Here is a 25,913-nt window from a genome sequence, read left to right on the forward strand (position 1 = left end):
TTTTTTTGTTTTCATCAGCAAATCTAACATTAATTGCAAAATAATTGACTCTGTGACGTGTTCACGCATCCATTTTAATAAAGACAAAACGTCCCTTCAGACTTTTTCTTAGTTCTTCCTTCTTACATTTGGCCTCTTCAAGTATAAGTTTCCTTATACTTTCTCGTTCCAGAGAAACTCCAAGCTTTTTAGCCATTTCTCCATTTAAGCCTAAAAAGGCTGGTTGTGAAAAAAAAGATAGTGGTATACTATTCTTTACTGCCATTTCAATGATGTGGTTTTTGAATTTTTCTGGTGTCATTGTTATAGTAACTTTGTCAGCTGTAAAAATCTTGATAGTTGTGTCTGGCCTCCAGTAGATTTCTGATCTTTTATTGACCCTGAAGTAGATTGAATGTTTTCATTGCTATCTTTCTCATTCACAGCTTCTAACACTTTAGGATGGAAACGCTGCAAGTGTCTTTTTAAATTTGATGCTCTTGTAGGTGCATTTTTTTTTCATAACCACTGAAACTGCTAATTTTTGCATCACATGCTTTTTCACCATCATCATCTTCTATAATACATTGACATACATAATGTTTCCCATCTGTTGATATTGTAAAGTGTTCATAAACAGCAGACTTTGTCATGTTTCCTGACCTTCTTTTTGCCATTGTGAATGGTGTGCCACTTCCACTAAAACATAAAGCTCTTCTTGCATAGAGAGACAAAGTTGGGTGGAGTCTCTCTGCTGCCTTATCTGTGTGTGCTGAATGATCTTCTCTTGGAGCTTAAGTTCACTGTGGGGTCAGAGAGGAGGTGCTCTACAGCAGGTCAGTAAATGCAAAGGGAGACTGAGCAGAAGGAAGCTCTCCAGCAAAATAGTTCAGCTGGACTTCACACTAGTGAAACAACTAGGTACTAAGCTTTATTCACAGCAGAGAAGTACTTTATTCAAATGTATGAGGAGTCGGAGTTGGTACATTTTTGCCGACTCCAACTCCGACTCAATGTACCCAAAATTGCTGCCGACTCTGACTCCACAACTCCGACTCCACAGCCCTGCTTACAACAATCTACATAAAACACACAACAAGGCAGAGTTCAAACAATCAATGTCTTAGAAGTAAAATGGTAAAAGGGTAAAAGCGATTTAGAGAAACAGAAAAAGAGCAGTGGTGATTAATATGACACTGGGATAAAGAGAGTTCAGAAGTTAGAGGTGCCAGGCGGGAGCGGTGCATAAGCTTTGCCAAATAGAAAGGTCTTGAGGCGCTGTTTGAAGGTGGGGTGATCAGGAGTAAGTTTCACCAGTTTAGGCAAATCATTCCACAGATGAGCGCTATAATAAAGATAGGAGGTTTTTTAGCCTGTGATGAGTACGTGGGCCTCCCTAAAAGTTCATTTATATTGACAAAGGAGTGTCCCATCATCTGCTTGAGGCTTTTCCTCTGATCAGATAGTAAACCACACAGACAGTGATAGAAATCCTGTATTTGATTAGTTGTTTGAACGGAAGAGATTTTCTACTAGCTTCACTGTGATATTGAGATTAGTGTAATATAAATAATTTGCCTATGTCCAGTGGGTGAATTTATTTAAAAATATAAAAAAAAGAAACACATCTTAATAAAATAATTGTTTATTGAGTTTTCCCTCTTTTAAACCCAGTCATGCTAACTGTCTTTACAGGGACCTGGGGAAAAGAAGAAGCGATATGGATCACCTTAAAAGGAGAGGATAGAACCTCTGTCCAAGTGGGTGATGTCTACAGACCCCCGACACAATTAGAGGAACTAGATAAAGATCTGATCGCAGATATTAAAAAATTAGGAAAGAAAAAAGAGGTTCTGTTGATAGGAGATTTCAATCTGCCGGATGTAGATTGGAAGGTTCCGTCTGCCAAATCGGAAAGAAGTAGAGAGATCGTGGATGCTTTCCAAAGTGCTCTGTTCAGACAGATGGTGACGGAACCCACGAGGGAGGGAGCGATGCTGGATCTGGCGCTCACAAATGGGGATAGTGTGTCAAATGTCCGAGTGGGTGCACACCTGGGAAGCAGTAACCATCAAACGGTTTGGTTTGATATAACGGCTGAAGTGGAGGGCGGCCACTCTAAACTCAAAGTCCTGGATTTCAAGCGTGCTGACTTTAGTAAAATGGGGGAATACCTGAGGAAGGAGATGATGGGCTGGGAGGACGAACATGAAGTGGAAGGGCAGTGGTCCAGGCTGAAAGAAGTAATAAATAGGGCTACAAACCATTATGTAAGAAGAGTAAATAAAAGCAAGAGAAAAAGGAAACCGATATGGTTCTCCAAGCAAGTGGCTGAGAAAATAAAGGCTAAAGAGTTAGCGTTCCAGAAATATAGAAAATCTCAAGAAGAGGAACACGGGGAGGAATACCGAATGAAACTGAAAGAAGCCAAGAGAGAGGTACGTCTGGTGAAGGCACAAGCAGAAGAACAAATGGCTAGAAATGTAAGGAGGGGGCGACAAAAATTTCTTCAGGTATATTAGTGAAAGAAGAATAACTAAAAAGGGAATTGTGAAACTAAAAGATACAGCGAACCGCTATGTAGATAATGATGAAGAAAAAGCCAATTTGCTAAATAGATACTTTTGTTCTGTTTTCACTGAAGAAAATCCTGGAGAAGGACCGCGAGGGACTGGCAAAAGTACACCTGAGAATGGAATGGATATAGCACCGTTCACGGAAGAGAGTGTGTATCAACAACTTGGAAAGCTAAAGGTGGACAAAGTCATGGGACCGGACGGGATCCACCCCAGAATATTGAGGGAGCTCAGAGAGGTTCTGGCGGGTCCTCTTAGTTTAAATCTTGTTTATTAACAGATGTAATGAACCGTTTACAAATACTTATCAAAGAAATTACATTACAACAAGACGTCCTCCAATGTCATGTCTTCAACAAATGAGTTACAATACTGCATTTTTATTTTCCCTCGATCTCCCTCCCTCCCTCCCTCCCTCCCACCCTGTTATTATCAACTAACATTCTTGGGCAGTGTCACAGTTCCTTTAATTTTCAAGGTAGCATGTAGAACTTGTTTAGTACCATGCTGTCTGTAAACTGCGTCTCTGCTATTGCCCGCCTGTCCTACTAATCCTTCCCTCCACCCTTCCCTTGGAGTTCCCTTTAAGTCCAACAATAAGGAATAACTGGGTCTCTCACTAATATCAGATGGGGTATTGTCTATCATAACAGCTTATCTACCCTCATTGACTGTCTGTACATCAGAATATGATCCAGGTCTCTCCTTGCCGTAAAGTACTGCTCTGCTTGTCACCCTGTCCCCAGGTTCCCCGACTAATGTGGTGCCGAAGAGTACCAGATAAGAGTCAGAAATTTAACAGTAAACTTCGCGCTCTAGGCGGGAGAGTGTCCCACAATGGCTCCCATTGCGCCCTATACCTATGGCCTGCTGTACTGTCCAGATCCTGCACTCCGCACCTGTCAATTCTCATTTGCTTTACTAATTGGGATCGCCATACCTGCAAAGGGGGAGCTTCTTTCGCTCTCCAATATTGCAATATGGCTGTTATTCCAAAATATATTGCTATCTTTGCAAATGCCCTGAATCCCTCTGTGGGGTCTGTGGTATACCTAAAGATATTGAATAAGATTGTAGGTTCCCGCACAAGGGTGCAGTGCCATAATTGGTCTATCCCCCCTATAACTTGTTTCCAGAATAGTTCAATACAGGGACAACTCCAGAACATATGGCCAAGTGAGGCCGCCTCATGGCTACATTTAGGGCATGCCCCTGTAGTGTTAAATCCCGCTTTCTGCGCTCTATGGGGCGAAATGTGTGTTCTGAGCGTCCACCGATATAGCCGTTCCCTCTGCGGAACAGAAAGTCTCTGTTTGTAAATAGATTTCATATGCGCCCTATACTCTTCCTCAGTAAGTATACACCCTAAGTCCTTTGACCACTCCTGCGCTAGTCGCCGGAAGTCTATCTCCTCTGTGGAATCTTTGAGTTGCTGATGGTGGAATTTCAGTGGCACCCTAAGCTGTGCTCCCAGGGTGAACTCCTCTGATAGAACTTCCACCACATCTTCCGTGAGGTCTGTCCAGTCTAGGGAGGCTACATAATGGTGTAACTGATAATATGCAAACTGATGTGTCTTGGGAATCCCATATCGTGACTGGAGTTCCTGGTACGTGTATATGTGCCCCTCCTCTGTAACTATATGTGCCAGGTATATGATCCCCTTTTTTGCCCATCTGCTAAATATACTGGACCCTTGACCTGGGGGGAAAGCAGGATTATCGCAAATTGACATCCAAGGAGACACTCGGGGGGAGAAGCGACGACGTCTACACACCCATCTCCAAGTTTCCCTGAGGGATCTCAATAATGGGTGTGTCTGAAATGCCATGGTCGGTAGAGGGGTTCCAGAGTGTAGTAAGTGACTAAAGTGAATACCCCTAAACATCGAGGTCTCCACTGATGTAACAGAAAAATCCGATGTTCCCCGATACCAATCGTTTATGTGCCGCATGGAGCTCGCAATTGCCAAAAATTTTATATTTAAAAGTCCCATGCCGCCCCCCTCTCTCGGGGCTGCTATCTGGTGGTAAGGTATTCTAGGCTTTTTACCCTGCCACAGGTATGCTTGTATTAAACGCTGTAACAGCCTATCGTCTCTATTTTTCAAGTAAAGTGGTAACTGTTGGAAGACATAAAGCCACCTGGGGGCTATCATCATGTTGAATAACGCTATTCTTCCCCAGATAGAGAGTGGTAGTTCCCTCCACATTAATAATTTACTCCTGGTCATTTCCAACAATGGAGAGATGTTTTCTTTATACAGGGAGCTTCTATCACAAGTAATGTATACCCCCAGATATTTCATTTTCACTGCCTCCCATCTAAGTGGGGCTTCCCCTTTCCATTTTAAATTAATCCCGGTGTCCATATGCATCGCACAAGACTTGGAAAGATTGAGACTAAACCCCGATAACGCTCCATACTCCTCTATCAGAGTCAAAGCTATTTTAAAGGACTTTTGTGGGTTAGTCAGCACCAGGAGGATGTCATCAGCATATGCCAGCGCGCGAACCTCCTGTTCTCCCAACTGCACACCGCTGATTCTAGGGTCATAATTTAAATGACGTAATAGTGGCTCTAACGTTAAATCGAACAGTAGTGGTGATAAAGGGCATCCCTGTCTTGTTCCCCTGCCTATCTGAAATCTTGACGAGAGCCCCCCGTTCGCTGCTATTTGTGCATCCATATTAGTGTATAAAGCCTCAATTGCTAGTTTTACTCCTAAAGGAATCCCAATCCAGTCTAACATATAGAATAGAAAGTCCCATCCTACCCTGTCAAAAGCCTTGGTAGCATCTAAGCTTACCAAGATCCCAGGAATCTTCTCGGTTCGGCATCGTGCCATTGCGAGCAAGACTCTCCGGGTATGTAACACGGAGTGTCTATTAGGTAGAAAACCCACCTGCGCAGGCTCGATCACGTTAGGTAAGCACTTATTGAGTCGTGTGGCCAAAATTTTCGCAAGCAGTTTAATATCAACGTTAATTAACGATATGGGCCTGTAAGACTCTGGTTCCTCCACGGCCTTCCCTGGTTTCAGCAATAATGATATGCATGCAGTATTTTCATGTATTGGGAATCTCCCTTCTTGAATTACCGCTTGATGATATTCAAATAGGGGCCGTATCAATTGGGGTTGCAACATTTTATAAAATTCCCCGGAATACCCATCCATCCCTGGTGCTGAATATGCTTTTAACCCTTTAATCGCTTCTGATAACTCTTTGGGCAGGATGGGGGCCTCCAGGGTAGCAATATCAGATTCCCTGAGCTTTGGCATTTGGGCCTTTCTAAGAAATTCCTCCATGTGTGCCTCCCCAGTCGGCTGTTCAGCAGTGTATAATTGTGTAAAATGCTCCTGAAATATTTGAAGAATCTTATCTGGACTATTAGTAATGCCTCCCGATTTTCCTTTCAGGGCTGATATAGTTCTGCCTCCTCCCCTTCTCCGAACCACCCGGGCTAACATGCTTCCTACTCTATCGCCGAATCTATGGAACTTGTATTTTAGGAAAGTCCTATTTTTTACCGCTCTTTCCTGTAACAATGAGTATACAGCAGCCTGTACAGATCGATATGCCTCCCTGTTTACTGTGGTTTGTTGCTCCATGTATCGACGCTTGGCTTTCTGCAGTTGCTTATTCAAATGTAAGAGGCTAACTGCATTCTTTCTCCGCTTTCTTGCTATATAGGCAATTATGTCTCCCCGGAGCACCGCCTTACCAGTGCACCAGAACAATTGCGGGTCAGACTTATGTTCTTTATTAAATGAGTCATATTCTTCCCATTTTTTAACCAGGTATTTTAGAAAAGATTTATCTTTAGCTAGGTGATTGGGAAATCTCCATTGTCTGTGTATTTGAAAGTTGTATGGCGCCCGTAATTCTAACCATACCGGACTGTGGTCAGAGATCAATACCTCTTCAATCTTTGTGTCTCTTATACACTGGAATAAAGCTGATGATATCAGCATGTAATCTAGCCTGCCCCAAGTCCCGTGTGCTCTAGACTGATGCGTATACTCTCTTGAATCTGGATGTAAATTCCGCCAGGCATCTATCACTGAGAGGGAGTTACTAAACTCTTTCAACATCCGTGTGCCCTTCCTGTTCTCCATTCCCTTTTGTCCCTCCCCTGAATAATCCAGTTTGGGGTCCATGAGCACATTCATGTCTCCTGTAATTATCAAGTGTTTGTTTTCATAGGGAAGTAACTGTCTGGACAGTGCAGGAAAGAAAGTACTATCAGGGGGGGTGGGTGCATATACATTTAACAGGTATAATTCCCTCCCCTGCAACCACATTTTAACCAAAATGAATCGTCCATTGGGATCTTGCAAAACTGTCTCCGCTGTGCAAGCGAGTTTTTGGTGTATGCAGATTGCCACCCCTCCCTTCCGTCTATCGGAGGACGCATGGATCACCTGACCCACCCAGCCCTGCTTGAATTTCTCATGCTCTGTAGCTGTCAATTTTGTCTCTTGCAGGCAAGCAATGTCTGCGTTGAGGCGTTTTAAGTGCGCTAAGATCTTTTTCCTTTTAATGGGAGACGTAATGCCTCCTACATTCCAGGTAACTACTTTACAGTGTGTTACCGCCAAGCTTCATAGTGGTATACCAGAAAAAACTCAGCTCCTGGGTCCCAGCCCTTCCCCAGAGGCTGTAAATGTTGCACCTTCTTTTTGTTTCAATATTCTGATTTTGACATCCTACCCATTCGTTATTCATGTGTGTGATCTGAGTGAGAGACCTGCCCTTTGTGTTCCTAAATACCCCCTTCCCTAAGTATTGAATCCCCACCTCCCCCCGCCCGCTGCCATTCTCATGATGAGAACCCTTTCCCTCTTGCCGTGAACTTCCTCCTACTTATGGGTGTAAACCCGCTATGTGGCTCGTCCCCCCTCACCAACCCCTCTCCCCCCTTTATTAAGGGGATCCCCCCCTTCCCCCGGCGATACCATTAAAGCTATTCCGGCTCTTTGCCGGAGAGGCTCTTCAAATAGATATTAATACAGTTATAACTTTTTAACCCATCATTTCTTAATCAACATTTTCTTTGTTATAAACAACTTATCTTGCATGTTGTATCCCCGTCACATGCAGGGAACCATAAACAAGGTAAAGTCACTGTGCCTTCTGTATACTGCAAAATATAGAGTCAAGTTGGTGCTTCAGCTGGTGCAGGTAATTCGGATTCTATAAATTGTTGGGCCTCCTGGACAGAGTGGAACGATCGCCATCCATTTTCATGTTGAATCTTCAGCACAGCTGGGTAGATCAGCATAAATCTTGTTTTTCTGCTTACCAGCGTCGTGCAGAGGGGGTGGAACCGGCGTCGTTGCTCTTGCACCCCAGCCGAATAGTCCTGAAAAATTTTTATCGGTGCGTCGTCGTATTTTAAAGTGTCTCTTTTCAATCGAAAGCCCCTCATGATTTCTTCCTTGTGTAAATAATTGTGTACTTTGATTATCACCAGTCTGGGTCTTTGTTGCCCTTGTTGCCGACGGCCAAGCCTATGGGCCCGTTCTATGCACAGTTCCCCATAGCTGTCCGATAGGGCAAGTTCTTTTTTAAGCCAGCTTTCCAATAGATGTCCTAGTGATTTCTCAGGAATTGCTTCAGGTAGACCCACAATTCGCAGATTGCATCTCCTTGCTCTATTCTCCATGTCCTCAATCTTGTCTTGCTGTGCTTTAAGCTGCTCCATCAAGCGTGTGACATCTTGAACATTCTGCGCTCTCCTGTCTTCTGCCGTTGAAATTCTACTTTCCGCCTCACCCATTCGTCTCACCGTGTCAGCCATGGTGGTTTCTAGACTGCTCATTTGGCGTTCTAACAGGTCGAATCTTGGGTTCAGTGCGGCGCTGACCGCCATGGTGATCTGTGCAAGTTGTTTTTCAGAAAAATCACCAAGCTTCTCGAGTTTACCTTCTGCCATCTTGTTCCCAGTGGATGGCGGGGAGTTTTTCCCTTTATCGTATTTAATACCACTTCTAGTTGTTCCTGCTAATTTGGGCCTCAAAAATTGCTCCATACAGAGGGTGTTACAATTTCTCTCTGGCCTTTACGCCACTGGTCTTGTTTGTTCAGCCCTTTTACCCAGGGGTAATTCGGCGGTATTGTGGGTCAGGCTTTTACCCACTCATCAGTGTTATCATTCAAGTTCTAAAAGTCTAGTGAGCCATTTCCCCACGTTGATCCAGCCCGCAGTTTTATTCTCTGTATGGATTCTCCCTCAGTTAGCTGCCCAGGCTGAGGCCGCAAACACTAGTTGGCCATTTGCACCCGGCGTCGCCCTCTCTCAACAGCCAGAGTGCTGTGGTAATAATTTTTGTTTGACTGTCCACACTATGGTAAAACAGCGCCTTTTGCACTCTGGAGCATAAATTAGTGTACTCGGCCCCTTATATTGAGTTGTTGTCAGAAAGTCTCTCAGCGTTTCAGTTAACGATCCCGTTTCTGTTCGCCGGGGGTGGGGGAGAGAAAATGGAAGCGCAGGCGACTTTCTCCCGCTTCCTATTGCACTGTCGCGCCTCCGAACTCCCCAGCAATCATCCCCTTCGCGCTAGTTATACTCGCCCTTCTTCCACGGCGCAAATACACTGTGTGCACTCACTCTGCACCTTTGGCCGCCATCTTGTTTCGTGCCGCGTGTGTCGCGATCATCAGCCTTTCCCGTTTTATGAAGCGTATTGGGCGTCCTTCGGCGGAGTCCTCCGGTTCTGGAGGGCTTTGGACATCGTCTGGATGTTGCGTGGGGAGTCCGGAGAGCGGGGGATCAAAGAGCCTGACAGCGGAGTTGCGGAGCTCCTCTAGACCGCGGCCATCTTGCCGCTCAGCTCCGCCGGAAGTCCCTGGCGGGTCCTCTTAAAGATTTGTTTAATAAATCCTTGGAGACGGGAGAGGTTCCAAGGGACTGGAGAACGGCGGAGGTGGTACCTCTTCACAAAAGTGGTGATAGGGAAGAAGCTGGAAACTACAGGCCGGTAAGCCTCACTTTGGTTACTGGAAAAGTAATGGAAGCCATGCTGAAGGAAAGGATAGTGAATTTCCTAGAAGCCAACAAGTTGCAAGATCCGAGACAACATGGTTTTACCAGAGGGAAATCGTGCCAAACGAATCTCATTGAATTCTTTGATTGGGTAACTGGAGAATTGAATCATCGACGTGCTATAGATGTAATCTACTTAGATTTTAGCAAAGATTTTGACACGGTTCCCCACAGGAGGCTCTTAAATAAACTAGATGGGCTGAAGATAGGTCCCGAAGTGGTGATTAGGAACTGGTTGACGGACAGAGGGTGGTGGTAAATGGAGTTCGCTCGGAGGACGGAAAGGTGAGTAGTGGAGTGCCTCAGGGATCGGTGCTGGGGCCGATTCTGTTCAATATATTTGTGAGTGACATTGCCGAAGGGTTAGAAGGTAAAGTTTGCCTATTTGCGGATGGTACTCAGATTTGCAACAGAGTGGACACCCGGGAGGGAGTGGAAAGCATGAAAAGGGATCTGAGGAAGCTAGAAGAATGGTCTAAGGTTTGGCAATTAAAATTCAATGCGAAGAAATGCAAAGTGATGCATTTAGGGAGTAGAAACCCACGAGAGACTTATGTGTTAGGCGGTGAGAGTCTGATAGGTACTGAGGGGGAGAGGGATCTTGGGGTGATAGTATCCGAGGATCTGAAGGCGACGAAACAGTGTGACAAGGCGGTGGCTGTAGCGAGAAGGTTGCTAGGCTGTATAGAGAGAGGTGTGATAAGCAGAAGAAAGGAAGTGTTGACGCCCCTGTACAAGTCGTTGGTGAGGCCCCACCTGGAGTATTGTGTTCAGTTTTGGAGGCCATACCTTGCGAAGGATGTTAAAAAAATGGAAGCGGTGCAAAGAAAAGCTATGAGAATGGTATGGGATTTGCGTTCCAAGACGTATGAGCAAAGACTTGCTGACCTGAACATGTATACCCTGGAGGAAAGGAGGAACAGGGGTGATATGATACAGACGTTCAAATACTTGAAAGGTATTAATCCGCAAAAAAATCTTTTCCGGAGATGGGAAGGCGGTAGAACGAGAGGACATGAAATGAGATTGAAGGGGGGCAGACTCAAAAAAGATGTCAGGAAGTATTTTTCACAGAGAGGGTGGTGGATGCTTGGAATGCCCTCCCGCGGGAGGTGGTGGAGATGAAAACGGTAACAGAATTCAAACATGCGTGGGATATGCATAAAGGAATCCTGTGCAGTAGGAATGGATCCTCAGAAGCTTAGCCAAAATTGGGTGGCGGAGCAGGTGGGGGAAGAGAGGTTGGTGGTTGGGAGGCGAGGATAGTGGAAGGCAGACTTATACGGTCTGTGCCAGAGCCGGTGATGGGAGGCGGGACTGGTGGTTGGGAGGCGGGAAATGCTGCTGGGCAGACTTGTACAGTCTGTGCCCTGAAAAAGGCAGGTACAAATCAAGGTAAGGAATTCACATATGAGTTTATCTTGTTGGGCAGACTGGATGGACCATGCAGGTCTTTTTCTGCCGTCATCTACTATGTTACTATGAATCCTTCAGCAATCAATTACATAATTTGGCTGTATGCCGGGTGAAAAAAAAAATCCTCTCGGTTTTGTTTTAAATCTGCTACATGTTTCAAGGGATGTCCATTAGTAATATTTGAAAGGGTAAAAATACAATTCCCTCTCTCTGGTAAATGACAGCAGAGAGACCAACACAGTCTATCAAGTCTGACTAGGAAGGCTTTGAGGTTGTGCCTGTTATGTAACGGTGGTTACTTTTGCCATTCTGGCATCATGGTTGTACCTGCCATGCGCTCCTGGTTACTTTTCCCATGATTTCTTAGAAGTGTAAGTCATTTTCATGACTGAAGTGCTCCATGATGTGTTTACATCATCTTGCTTTTTAGGGATTCACTGTCTGTATATTCCACTCCTTTTAAATTCCTGCATCATTTTTGTTTCCACCACCTCTTTTTGGAGGGCATTCCAAGTATCTACTACCCTTATCTAGAAAGAAATATTTTCTGGTGATATTTTTGACTCTACTGCCTTGTAGCTTCATATCATATCCTCTGGTTCTACTCCTCATTTGGAAAAGACTCATTTATTCAGTAATTCCTTTCAAGTATTTAAAGGCCCGCATCTTCTCCCATCTGTGCCTCTTCTCCTCTAGGGTGTACATATTTAGGGCATCTCATCTCTTCTCTCATATGTCTTCTGATGAATACCTCTTACCATCTTAGAGACTGGAAATAGTACAGAGGAAAGAAACTATGTCCTTCGAGAGATACGGTACGGCCTCTAAAACTGAACACAGTACTCCAAGTGAATTTCTTTAAAAGTTTAACTGCTTTGAAAATGAGCCCCATAGTATATTTGGAATTTCAGAAAGCATTTGGACAAAGTACCTCATGAGAGCCTTTATGCTCACTATGCCCCCCTCTATGCTGCTTAGCATCCTTCTGTCTTTAGCTACAGCCTTGTCACACTGTTTTGCCATCTTAAGATCCTCAGACACAATCACCCTAAGGTCTCTCTCCAGGTCCATGATCATCAACTTCTCCCCTCCTACCACAAACAGTTCCTTTAGATTTTTGCACTCCCAAATGCATAATTCTACACCTTTTTGGATTACAGGTTAACTAACTAAGCATCCAGCCATATCCCTAGTTTTGTTAAAGTCAGAATTCATGAAGTCCAGTATAGTGGCCAACTTTTAAATCAAACTATACCGTAGAATGACCACTATTGCCCAGACGGGGCACCTATCCAGAAATGAACAGATTATTTCCACCATTTGTGGGTAGATCCAGCATTACCCCTTCCCCCTGGATTCCCATCACCATTTGCTCTAGTAGAACTCCATGAAAGGAACCCATGAACTACCTACTTCTTTCTGATTCTGCAGATAGGATGCTCCTGCCCACATTTGACAGCTGAAATCTTCTAGCAAAAGCACCTCACCCTTCACTCCTAATGTTTGGATAACTATGGCCAGATCTCTTCCTAATTTCTCTGTCTGAGATGGAGTTCTGTAAACACTTACATGTCTAAGTGCCATTTTCTTTTTTTCAAGACAGCCCTTAGTGCTTCCTCGTTTCCCCACACCCCGTTCATTTTATTTATATATTTATGCTGATATACTGCCATATAGCCTGCAATAGGCTTCAAAGCGGTTTACAATACAATAAAATGAGCAAGAAGGATAGAGAAAAAAAATGTGATACCATTTTTGCCAAAGTGCTAATCCTCCCCCCTTTTCAACCAACTCTATCCCTCCAAAGCAAATTTTAACGTGATATTGCTGTATCCCATTCATGTGATTCAACCATGACTCTATACATAAGTATGTAAGTATATAAGCATTGCTGTACTAGGACAGCCAGAAAGTTCACCAAACCCAGTATTCTGTTTCCAAAAGTGGCTAATCCAGGTCACAAGTACCTGGCAGGATCACAAAAGAGTAAACAGATTCCATGCTGTTTATCCCAGGAATAAGTAATGGATTTTCCACAAATCCACCTTAACAGCTTATGAACTTTTCTTCCAGAAATGTGTCCAAATATTTTTTTAAACACTGTAAAGCTAATCACTTTTACCAAATTCTCTGGCAACAAATTCCAGAGCTTGATTAAACAATGAATGAAAAAATATTTTCTCCAATTTGTTTTAAATGTACTACTTAGTAACTTCTTGGTGTGCCCCCCAGTCCTTGCACTTTTGGAAAGAGTAAAGAAGTAATTCACGTCTATCTGTTCCACTCCACGCATTTTATAGACCTCTATTATATCTCCACCCAGCTGTCTCTTTTCTAAGGTGAAGAGCCCTAATTTGGAGGAAGGGAAAATTAGGTTCTTACCTTGGTAATTTTCTTTCCTTTAGTCACAGCAGATGAATCCATTACGAATGGGTTGTGGCCATCTACCAGCAGGAGGAAATAGAGAACACTGAAAACCACAATGCCTCTAGGACGGCTAGCTCCATCTGCCTCTCAGTATTTTGAAGCTTCCAAAGCAGTGTTAAATCACAAAGTAGCATAACATGAACTTTCCTCACAGCGAACGAACGCCCCAGAACAGGAGCAAGAACACAACGGAGGACGAACTCAACCTCCTATAGTAGAACAGAAATCCTGAAGACTGTTTTCCAACTTCTCCCAATGAGGGAACATGTCTGCAAAAAAAACTGAACACAAAACAGAGTCAATCAGGGAGGGATCATGGATTCATCTGCTGTGACTAAAGGAAAGAAAATTACCAAGGTAAGAACCTAATTTTCCCTTCCTTGACATCAGCAGCAGATGAATCCATTATGAATGGGATGTATCAAAGCAATCCCTAGATAGGGTGGGAACAAGCCACACCATGCGCAAGCACTTGTGCTCCAAAAAGCACGTCCCTCCTGGCAGCCACATCCAGCCTGTAATGATGGGCAAAAGAAAGCTTAGAAGCCCAAGCAGCTGCACTACATATCTCTTGAAGAGAGAGTGCTCCCGTCTCAGCCCAAAAGGAAGAAATCGCTCTTGTGGAATGTGCCTTAAAGGCGTCAGGCGGAGGCTGGCCAGATAGCAGATATGCAGAAAAAATGGCTTCCTTAAGCCAACGAGCTATAGTGGCTTTAGACGCTAGAGGCCCTCTGCGAGGACCTGACAACAATACAAAAAGGTGATCAGAGGTCCTGAAAGCATTTGACATCTGCAGATATTGCAACAGAGCCCGGCGCACATCCAGGAGGTGTAACTGCCCAAAGGATTCTGGAAACTCCTCCCTAGTAAAGCAGGGCAAATAGATAGGCTGGTTTAGGTGAAATGCTGAAACCACCTTAGGCATGAAGGAAGGCACAGTACGTACCATTACTCCGGACTCTGAGAATTGCAGAAAAGGGTCTCAACAGGACAGTGCCTGGAGCTCAGATACCCATCTTGCCGATGCAATGGCCACCAAAAAGACCGTCTTTAGAGTCACATCCTTCTCCGAAGCTTGCTTCAGCGGCTCGAAGAGCGAACAATGAAGAGCCTTTAATACTAGCCCCAGATTCCAGGCCGGGCAAGAGGCCTGCACGGGAGGCCGGAGCCGAAGCACCCCTCTCAGAAACCGTGCAATGTCCGGATGTGAAGCCAGGGAGAGGCCAGCGACCTTCCCCCGAAAGCATGACAATGCTGCCACTTGAACACACAGGGAATTATAGGCCAAGCCTTTTTGTAAACCATCCTGCAAAAAGTCAAGTATCGGCGAGACTGAAGCCCGCATGGGTGTGATCGCTTTAGAAGCACACCAAGCCTCAAACTGGCGCCAGATCCGCGCATAGGCAACGGAAGTGGAACGCTTGCAGGCCTGCAAGAGAGTGGAGATGACCTTGTTAGAATAGTCCTTGTCTCTCGATTGCGCCCTCTCAATAGGCATGCCGTAAGACCAAAGCGACACTGGGCCCTGCAACAACAGGTTCGGAACCAGAGGCAAAGGAAGGGGAGCCTCCACCAGCATCCGCCAGAAATCCGCATACCACGGCCTCCTGGGCCAATCCGAGGCAATGAGGATCACCACTCCTTGATGTAGCCGAATTCGCAGGAGGAGCCGCCCTATTAAGGGCCAAGGAGGGAACACATACAGGAGGCCCGGAGGCCAGGGTTGAGCCAAGGCATCCAACCCCGCCGAGCGAGGACCTCTCTGTCTGCTGAAAAAGGACGGGACTTTGGCATTTGTGCTTGACTCCATAAGATCCAATATGGGCTTTCCCCATTTGGCACAGATCTAAAGGAACACTTCGTCTCCAAGTTCCCACTCCGCTGGGTCGATTTGATGCCTGCTTAGAAAAATCGGCTTGCACGTTGCTCTGACCTGCTATGTGAGCTGCTGACAGAAGCTGCAGATGTAGCTCGACCCAGTGGCAAATTAGAGCGGCCTCCGCGGCCAGTGCTCTGCACTGAGTGCCGCCTTGACGATTTATGTAGGCCACTGCTGCCGTGTTGTCCGACAGAACTCTAACAGCCAGTCCCTCCAGGGTTTTGTGAAAGGCCAGAAGCGCCTGAAATATCACTCTCAATTCTAAGCGATTGATGGACCACCCCGTTTCCTCTGGTGTCCACAGACCCTGGGTATAGCTTCCCTGGCAATGTGCTCCCCAGCCCTTCAGGCTGGCATCCATTACCACCAGGCACCAATTGGAAGGCGCTAGCGGCATTCCTCGCCGCCACATGTTGTCTGAGAACCACCACTCCATACTGAGTCGGGCTGCAGGGAGCCACGTGAGTCTGCGTTGATAATCCTGGGACATCGGAGACCATTGTTGAAGCAGGGCAATCTGCAGAGGTCTCATATGTGCTCTCGCCCATGGCACCACTTCTAAGATGGCCATTATCGACCCCAACAGCTGGACAATGTCCCAAGCTCGCGGGCGAGGCATCCTCAGGAGCAGACGGACCTGATTCTGAAGCTTGCACCGCCTTTGGTCGGGTAGATAAACAAACCCCGAGGCTGTGTCGAACCAGACCCCCAAATATTCTAGAGATTGAGAGAGGGTCAGGTGACTTTTGGGTATATTGACGACCCAGCCCAGAGACTGCAGTACTGAGACCACTCTGGCTGTGACATGATGACTCTCTTTTGCCGAGTCCGCTCTGATGAGCCAGTCGTCGAGGTACGGGTGAACCCGGATACCCTCTCGCCTGAGAAAGGCAGCTACTACCACTGAATCTACGCCGAGTTCCAGTTCAGGCCAAGATGCGGAGTCCAGATCGAGTTCCAGTTCCGGCCAAGATGCGGAGTCCAGGCCGAGTTCCAGCTCCGGCCAAGATTCTGAGACCAGGCCGAGTTCCAGCTCCGGCCAAGATGCTGAGTCCCAGCCGAGTTCCAGCTCCAGCCCAGATGCCGAGTCCGGTCCGAGTGGCAGTTCCAGCCCAGATGCCGAGTCCAGTCCGAGTTCCAGTTTCAGCCAAGATGCTGAGTCTAAGCTGAGTTCCAACTCCAGCCAAGATGCTGAGTACAAGCCGAGTTCCAGGTGCGGCCCAGATGTGGATGTCAGTCCAAGTTCCAGTCCAGCTAACCATGGTCCTGTTTTGAAGCTCCTCCGTAGGTTTCACCATTGTTACCCATGGAAACCTGAAAGCTCCCGTGGGGACATGGGAGCCTTGAGGGGGAGGTACTGTCACGATTGTGGTCATGACCCCTCTCAGACTCACCTTATTTCCAGCGGTCAGCTTCTGAGCTGGCTTCTGTCTGTTCTTCCTGAGTTAGTTCTGTCTCTGTGTGCTGGCTGCTTCCAGCATGGCTCTGATTACCCCACTATACTGCACCTATATGTGTTAAGCCTCTCTGTGCTTCAGTATGCTTTCTGCCTGTGTCTTGGTTTGTGTTCCTCTTGCCCTCTGGTGGCCAGAACCAGTGGCTACCATAGACTTTCCAAACTTACTTTCTGGTCCGGTCCGGTCCAGATATTCCAGCCCTCCAGACTTGGTTTGAAGTTTGGCAGCTAGCCTCACCCGTTGTTGCACTTCTGCCTACTCTGGTTTTTGTATAGTTCCTTGTCTGATTCTAGTTAGTCTGTGTGTAGTTTAGCTTAGGTTTGTTTGTTTCCTAGTCTTGTTTCTTGTTTGTATTCCTTGTCTAGTTTCTGTTTGTCTGTGTCTCTTGTCTGTCAGTATTTGTACCCTGTTTGAGTGGCTGCTCTGCAGCTTTCAGTCCTGTCTCTTGTCTGTCAGTATTTGTACCCTGTTTCAGTGGCTGCGTGGCAGCTTTCAGTTCCTGTCCTTTAGCTTGTCCATTTCCTGCTTTGTGTAGTATTGTCTGTCTGTGAGTCCTAGCCCAGTTTCCTGCCTTGCTGCCCATGTATATTCCTTTCCCCTCTGACCCTGTTCAGCCTACTTGGTATCCAGTGCCTGCCCTGTCCGGTAAGTCCTGCTGGCCGCCTGCACCCAGGGGCTCAACTCCTGGGGAAGGGCGGTCAAGCACAGGAGAAGTCTAGCTGTTTCTGTCAGAGTTCTGCCTTGTCTCTGGTGTGGGGTGGTTTTGCCTGCCACTGCTGCTCCACGGCAGTGGCCCAAAGGCTCATGAACCTAGTTTCTGCCTTGAAAGCCTGACACATGGTTTAAAAATACCATTTTGGAAGCCCAAATCAGATGTATTCCACATATTAATAAAGGTAGAAAGAAGAGCAAACGACAACCAGCATGGTTAAAGAAAGAATTTCACTTCTTCCTTTAACCATGCTGGTTGTCATCTGCACTTCTTTCTTCTTCTACCTATTCTTCCAGAGGCTATTAGAGTCAAAGGAACATCTTTCACAATATGTAAAAAGATCTGAATGAAGAAAATAAGAAGCAACATAAGCGCTGGCAAGTTAAATGCAAAGCATTGATAAAGAAGGTTAAAAGAGAATACGAAGAGAAACTTACTCAGGAGACAAAAACTCATAGTAATAACTTTTTCACGTATATCAGAAGCAAAAAGCCTGTAAGGCAATCTGTGGGACCGTTAGATCATAAAGGAGTAAAAGGAACACTCAGAGAGGACAGGGCCATAGCAGAGAGGCTGAATGAATTCTTTGCTTCGGTCTTCACTGAAAAAGATGTAAGAGATCTGCATATACCAGAGATGTTTTCAGGGGTGAAGATGCAGAGAAACGGAAAGAAATCTCTGTGAACCTGGAAGACGTACTGAGCCAAATCGACAAATTAAAGAGTAGTAAATTACCTGGACTGAATGGTATACTCCCTTTATATCCCAGGCTACTGAAAGAACTGAACTATGAAATTGCAGATCTGCTGTTAGTGATCTGTAACCTGTTGTTAAAATCGTCCATAATACCTGAAGATTGGAGGGTGGCCAATGTAACACCTACTGTTAAAAAGGGATCCATGGGTGATCTGGTAAACTACAGACCAGTAAGCCCAACTTCAGTGCCAGGCAAAATAGTGAAAACTATTAGAAAGAATAAAACCACTACACATAGACAAACATGGTTTAATGTGACAGTCAACATGCATTCAGCTAAGGGAAGTCTTGCCTCACCAATTTGCTTCACTTCTTTGAATGCGTTATTAAACACGTGCCTCATGATAGACTCCTAAGAAAATTAAAAACCCATAGGATAGGAGGCAGTGTTCTGTTGTAGATCAGGAATTCATTGGAGAGAAAACAGAGGTTAGGGTTCAATTCTCTCAGTGGAGGAGAGTGAATAGTGGAGTGCCCCAGGAATCTGTACTGGGACTGGTGCTATTTAACATATTTATTAATTATCTGGAAATAAGAATGACAAGTGAGGTGATTAAATTTGCAGATGACACAAAGCTATTCAAAGTTGTTAAAACACATGCAGATTGTGAAAAATTGCAGGAAAACCTTAGAAAGTAGGAAGACTGGGCATCCAAATGGCAGATGGCATTTTATGTGGACAAATGCAAAGTGATCCACATTGGGAAGAATAATTCAAACCATAGCTATTTAATGCTGTTCCACCCTAAGAGTCAGCATCCAAGTAAAAGACTTGGGTATCATTGTGGACAATATGTTGAAATCTTCTGCCCTGTGTGTAGCGGTGGCCAAAAAAGCAAACAAGATGATAGGAATAATTAGGAAAGGGATAGAAAAAAAAGCAAAGATTATTATAATGTCTCTGTATTGCTCCATGGTGTGACCTCATCTGAGTATCACGTGCAAATCTGTTCACCATATCTTTAAAAAGATATAGCAGAATTAAAAAGGGTTCAAAGAAGGGTAACCAAAATGATTAAGGAGATGGAACTCCTCTCATATAAGGAAAGGTTTAACAAGTTAGGACTCTTCACCCTGGCAAAGAGATGGCTGAGGGGGGATACAATAGAGGTCTACAAAATACCAAGTGGTATAGAATGGGTATACATAAATTAAATTTTAAAAAGTACAGAGATTAGGGGACACTCAAAGAGGTTACATGGTGTTATCTTTAAAACAAATGGGAGGAAATATTTTTTTCACTCAATGAATAGTTAAGCTCTAGAACTCATTGCCAAAGGATGTAGTAACAGCAGTTAGTGTATCTGGATTTAAAAAAGGTTTGGACAAGTTCCAGGAGGTAAAGTCCATAGTCTATTATTGAGATAGACATGAGGAAAGCCACTGCCTGTCACTGGGATCGGTAGCATGAATCTTGCTACTATTTGGGATTCTGTCAGGTACTTGTGACCTGAATTTGCCACTGTTGGAATGGACCATTGGTCCATATGGATATCATTACGTTATGCTAATATGGATTCCTTTTTCAGAGTTTGGCAACTTTTTCAAGTGTGGCAATGACTTGTACGTTGACTGCAACAGTTTGTGGGATGGTGGGTTCTCTGGCTTGCTGATAGTTTTCGCATCTGGCTCCCTATCCGTTTTCGCATCCTGTTCAAACTTATTCTACTAACCTATAAATGTATTCACTCTGCTGCTCCCCAGTATCTCTCCACACTCGTCCTTCCCTACACCCCTTCCCGTGCACTCCGCTCCATGGATAAATCATTCTTATCTGTTCCCTTCTCCACTACTGCCAACTCCAGACTTCGCGCCTTCTGTCTCGCTGCACCCTACGCCTGGAATAAACTTCCTGAGCCCCTACGTCTTGCCCCATCCTTGGCCACCTTTAAATCTAGACTGAAAACCCACCTCTTTAACATTGCTTTTGACTCGTAACCACTCGCCTCCACCTACCCTCCTCTCTTCCTTCCCATTCACATTAATTGATTTGATTTGCTTACTTTATTTATTTTTTGTCTATTAGATTGTAAGCTCTTTGAGCAGGGACTGTCTTTCTTCTATGTTTGTACAGCGCTGCGTATGCCTTGTAGCGCTATAGAAATGCTAAATAGTAGTAGTAGTAGTAGTAATAGTCCTGTTACATACAGTGGAGAAGTAGAATATCACATAAGCAGTACCTGGTGGTGCGAGGGGGGGAGGGAAGATTGGATTTTGACTATATTTGTTTCTTTGGCATTTTTGCAGCTCTATGTTAATGCTTTATTAAATTTAACTTTATTAAAAAAAAAAAAAAAGACTAGTAGTGTTACTGGGTGGGAAGGGGACTGCTAGATGGGAAAGATTATATTTATCCTTCCCAGTTCCCATTACATAACATTTATTTTTGCAAAGTTGAGTATAGTACTAGTCATTCCTGTGATAATTTATTTCAATGTCATGATTAATATTTGTGGGTTAAAGAAGGCTACCCACCTTATAATCGAAAGAGAAAAACGCCTAGATTTCGACCCAAATCGGGAGATAGACGTTTATCTCACAAAAACTAATAAATCGGTATAATCGAAAGCCAATTCTGGACGTTTTCAACTGCACTCCGTCGCGGATGCGGACAAAGTTGATGGGGGTGTGTCAGAGGTGTGGCGAAGGTGGAACTGGGGCGTGGTTATCGGCCGAGGAGAGATGTACACGATAGGGCGATAAACGAAAAAATAAAGGCGTTTTTAGCGAACATTTAGGACACTTTTGTTGGACCCTTTTTTCACACGAACAGGTCCCAAAAAAGTACTCTAAATGACCAGATGACCATCGGAGGGAATCGGGGATGACCTCCCCTGACTCCCCCAGTGGTCACTAACCCCCTCCCACCACAAAAAAATGATGTTTCACAACTTTTTATTTTCATCATCAAATGTCATACCCACCTCCCTGGCAGCAGTATGCAGGTCCCTGGAGCAGTTGTTAGGGGGTGCAGTGGACTTCAGGCAGGTGGACCCAGGCCCATCCCCCCCCTATCTGTTACAATTGTGCTGCTTAATGCTTATTAGTCGTCCAACCCCCCCAAACCCACTGTACCCACATGTAGGTGCCCCCCTTCACCCCTTAGGGCTATAATAATGGTGTAGACTTGTGGGCAGTGGGTTTTGAGGGGGATTTGGGGGGCTCAACACACAAGGGAAGGGTGCTATGCACCTGGGAGCTCTTTTACCTTTTTTTTTGTTTTTGTAAAAGTGCCCCCTAGGGTGCCCGGTTGGTGTCCTGGCATGTGAGGGGGACCAGTGCACTACGAATTCTGGCCCCTCCCACGAACAAATGCCTTGGATTTATTCGTTTTTGAGCTGGGCGCTTTCATTTTCCATTATCGCTGAAAAACAAAAACGCCCAGCTCACAAATTGTCGAATAAAACATGGACGTCTATTTTTTGCGAAAATACGGTTCGGTCCGCCCCTTCACGAACCCGTTCTTGGAGATAAACGCCCATGGAGATAGACGTTTTCGTTCGATTATGCCCCTCCACATATTAAACAGTTTCAAAATCTATGGAATTTATTAAATATATATATGGTGCTTCTTGATACAAATATGATTTCAACATTCAGAGCTACAGAAACAGTAATTTTATAACAGTTATCTTAGGGGTCCTTTCACAAAGCTGCAGCAGAAAGTGGCCTTTGTGCACCCTTATGCCCTTTCCCACATACTAAGGTCATTCCTATCACAGCCGAAAAATGTCCTATTTTCCATTTTCCAAATTAATAGCCATGTACTAATGTTGACATTAGAACGCAGCCAACAACAAAAATTAGCACATGAGCCCTTACCGCCCTTATTCTGTAGGAGGTAAAGGCTGTGGATTTGGAAAACTTAGGGTTAACAATTTTTAGTCTGAAAAAATGTAGAAAATTGCCTTTAGTTTACATGAGAAGGTCAAATCAATGTGAACTGAATTGTTTGAAGTTGAGAGGCCCATTAAGAAGAATAAACTTCTCAATGCAAGGTTTTTACAATTGTTTTTCTCCTGTTCAAATGCTGCATATAAAATGTTTTAGTTAGATAAAGAAGACATCAGTAATTGTTCTATTTTCTTATCAATGGTTGAGAAAACATTATCTAAGGCATGTTTTTTTGTCCTGAAAAACATCTGTTTTTAACTAATGGTCAAAGTCCCTTCTCTTTTGTATTTTTGCTAACCTATTGATTTCTTTGAATAGAACCGATTGTTAGCTGACACTCTGATGTAAGCTGTTTCATAATCTTGTACGCTCCCTTGTCAGGCAAGAAGCTCATGGGAGGAAACCTGACATCTAATTGTCGATATCTGTCTAATGATCCTTCTTCTTGCCATGGCAAATATCCCTCTGAATAAGGGGAAACTAACTAACCAATTTGTTTTAATGTGTTAATTAAGAAGCCTGAATCCACAGGGGCTCATGCACTAATCAGTGTGCAGCAATGCCACTATGTTAACTGATTAGAGCAGAAACGGCCACTTTCTGCCGCACCTCAGCCAAAAAATAAAGATTTTTTTTAGTACATGCACATTTTTAACTTACAGCGGAATGCTTCAGTGTGACCTGTGGTAAGCCCTTTTAAGATGCGGTAAACATGTGTTAGTGCTTACCGCAACTTAGTAAAAGGACCCCTTAGAAAGAGAGAGGCAAGGCATCACCTATTTATAGCTTGTGTGTCTTTATATAAAACCACCATAAATTCTGCAGATAACATTGTTAAAATGAAGCCACGGGTATTTACGCCTGCTCAAAAGTAGGCAAAACGTTTTCATGTAAAGTACATGCAAACACACATATTCACACTTAAATCATAATTCCACCCATTCTACACCCAAAACACACCTGTATTTGGACCATGCCTACTTTTACATGGAGGTTAAACTTATAAGCACCATTTTACATTTGATAAGGTCCTATCCATGCACAAATGCCTTTATAAAATTAACATCTTACAAGTATACTTTTACACATTTACAAAGATAATCTGGTTGGATTTGGATTTATTACTCTCCTTTTTCCAAGTCTGAGCTCAAGGTGAGTTACACTCAGGTACACAAGTTACTCCTCTCCAAGCTAGCTTACAATTCAAGTTCTATCTGAGGTAATGGAGGGTGAAGTAACTTGCCCAAGGTCATATAGAGTGACAGTGGGAAGCAGGATTTGAATATGGCTTGTCTGGTTTGCAACTTGCTCCTTTAAACCACTAGGCTACACTTCTACATCAAAGTCTTATAAAAATACAGAAGTTTTTGATGAGCAATGTCACTTCTGAAAATAGCTTAATTTTAGACCTCTCTTTAGCTTTCAAAATCTCTTGGTTACCTGACAGGAGCGGAACTGGTTGACCAAAAGCGTACATCTTTGAGGGTCTTTCCTTCCATCTAAGCTATCCAGCTCAGCAGCAACTTGATTTAGTTCTTCATCTGCATAGTAGAATTGGGCAAGAAGCTGTGGGTCTGACCTCTGCAACAAAGACAAATTTAGAATATAAACTGGAGGCAGTACTTCTGCAACAAAGACAAATCAATATATATAAATGGCGAGTGTCGTACTCACTCGCAAATGCGCAGTAGAGACCCTCTCTGCCTCGCCCCACGTGGGGGCGGGGCAGAGAGGGTCTCTACTGCGCATTTGTGAGGGACACCGCCGTCGCTAACGCTCCCCCCACCCGGAGTCGCCGCCGCCACCGCCACCCACCTTCCACCCGGTCGGGCCCTCGCTCTGCTATTGAAACAGCGAGGGCACGCAGCACACAGCTCTGCTGAGCTGCCGTCGGCCTTCCTTCTTCTTCTCTGCCTGTGTCCCACCCTCGACGATGTTACGTCACACGAGGGCGGGACACAGGCAGAGAAGAAGAAGGAAGGCCACGGCAGCTCAGCAGTAGAGCTGTGTGCTGCGTGCCCTCGCTGTTTCAATAGCGGAGCGAGGGCCCGACCGGGTGGAAGGTGCGTGGCGGTGGCGGCGACTCCGGGTGGGGGGAGCGTTAGTGACGGCGGTGTCCCTCGCAAGTGCGCAGTAGAGACCCTCTCTGCTCCAGGGGGGGGGAGCGGCAGCGGCGAACTCGGCGGCTGGGTGGGGGGGCCTTTCAACCCCCCCCTTCCTATACTAGCCCGTTTTTACGGGCTGAATGGCTAGTATAGAATATAAACTGGAGGCAGTACTTCTGCAACAAAGACAAATATAGAATATAAACTGGAGGCAGTACTGCAAATGTGATTGAGAGATGCTGTTTTCATTATTTATACTGCAAGTTTATATTACTAAAATGTATGTCAAATAAATTCACAACCCCTCAAACAAAAAATACTCTGCCAAAAATTGACAGTACAAAATTGTACGTGTGTAACAGTATAAAAGCTATGATCTCTTATATTAGAAGCAAAGATAAAAATTACTGAGCTGTGGAAGAAATGAATAGGTTTAGAACGTTCCAAAGTTTCTTAAGAAAAACTGACACAAAAAGGGGAATCAAAAATCTCCAGTCTTAATCAGTAATAAAGGCCACAATTCCTTCAGTGAAAATGCGGGGAAGATTTTAGGTTCGGCATCCCTGAAAACATTACAAAACAGTTATTAATTTATTTAATGTGGTTCCTGCTATGCTTTTTTTGCAAGTCACTAACATTTTTCTGGCATCTCCAGCATTCTTGGCACCACATTATTTCCAGCAGTCTTGGTACCAACGTTGTATCTCCCACTCTCAGACACTAATATAGAATGTTCAGCACTTTAGACTCCATCTAAGACTACAGCAAATTTCCTGCATAGCTTCAAGGAGTATACCAGTAATTAACCGTTTGACAGCCAGGTTTGTAACTAGTTAAAATCTTGCTCGAACATGAAAGAAGCTCTTAGCTACCACTCTTCACCTAAAATACTCACCCTTCCCCCAAACACACAAGTGTGCATAATGAAGTTCACAATAGAATCTGAAACAGTAGCCTTAAACTGATCTAGAGGGTGATCCTTACGATATTTCATATTAATCATATTAAGTGGCTGAAGTTATTTGCTACCATATTGCTAACATAACTGTTCTCAGTTCAGTCAGATCATGCAGGAGTTGCATAGTTTAGAAAATAAAAATACACTTTCTGATAAAGGGTATTACTACTAGTCACTTTTACTTAAAAAAAAAAACAAAAAACAAACAAACCAAAACTGTATACAGACAACCCCCCACACCCCGCTTTAAATGAAAATGCTCTAGTAGGACTAAAATGAAACAGTATCAGAAATGTAAGCATTCAAGAGCACTGTAAAACAATCACATAACAGAAATATTACAAATACCATCAGAATACAATGATACATAATATAATGCATGAAAACATTCATATAACAGATATGATACAATGTCAGCACAGTACAAATGAAACACTTTAATAGGCACAATTTACAACATTCATATAACAGACCCATTAATAGAGTCCCCATATAACTGAGAAAAACAGAAAACATCACCTAATTACTCTCTTTTTCAAGCAATAAACACTCCAATTGAACAGGACTAAAGAAAACAATTAGAACCAGGAAATCTAACTAAACATCTGGCCTAATTTGAGGACCTTGAAAATGAAAGACAATTTTAAATTTGGCCCTGTAAGGTATCCAGATAACCAGATTTGTTTGCTAATTGCCTTTAA

General features: G+C 44.3%; 1 protein-coding gene across 2 annotated transcripts in view; it reads right to left on the reverse strand.

The window, feature by feature from the left end:
• ZFYVE28 (zinc finger FYVE-type containing 28) overlaps window positions 1-25,913 on the reverse strand; it is a 382,583-nt gene that overhangs the window by 235,029 nt on the left and 121,641 nt on the right. For both annotated transcript variants that reach the window (XM_030191112.1, XM_030191110.1), the window contains exon 2: window positions 23,590-23,730. In XM_030191112.1, the coding sequence (XP_030046972.1) occupies window positions 23,590-23,730 (141 nt within the window). The remainder of the gene's footprint in view (window positions 1-23,589; window positions 23,731-25,913) is intronic.

The sequence above is a fragment of the Microcaecilia unicolor genome, chromosome 2 (genome assembly GCF_901765095.1).
Source record: "Microcaecilia unicolor chromosome 2, aMicUni1.1, whole genome shotgun sequence".
NCBI lineage: Eukaryota > Metazoa > Chordata > Amphibia > Gymnophiona > Siphonopidae > Microcaecilia > Microcaecilia unicolor.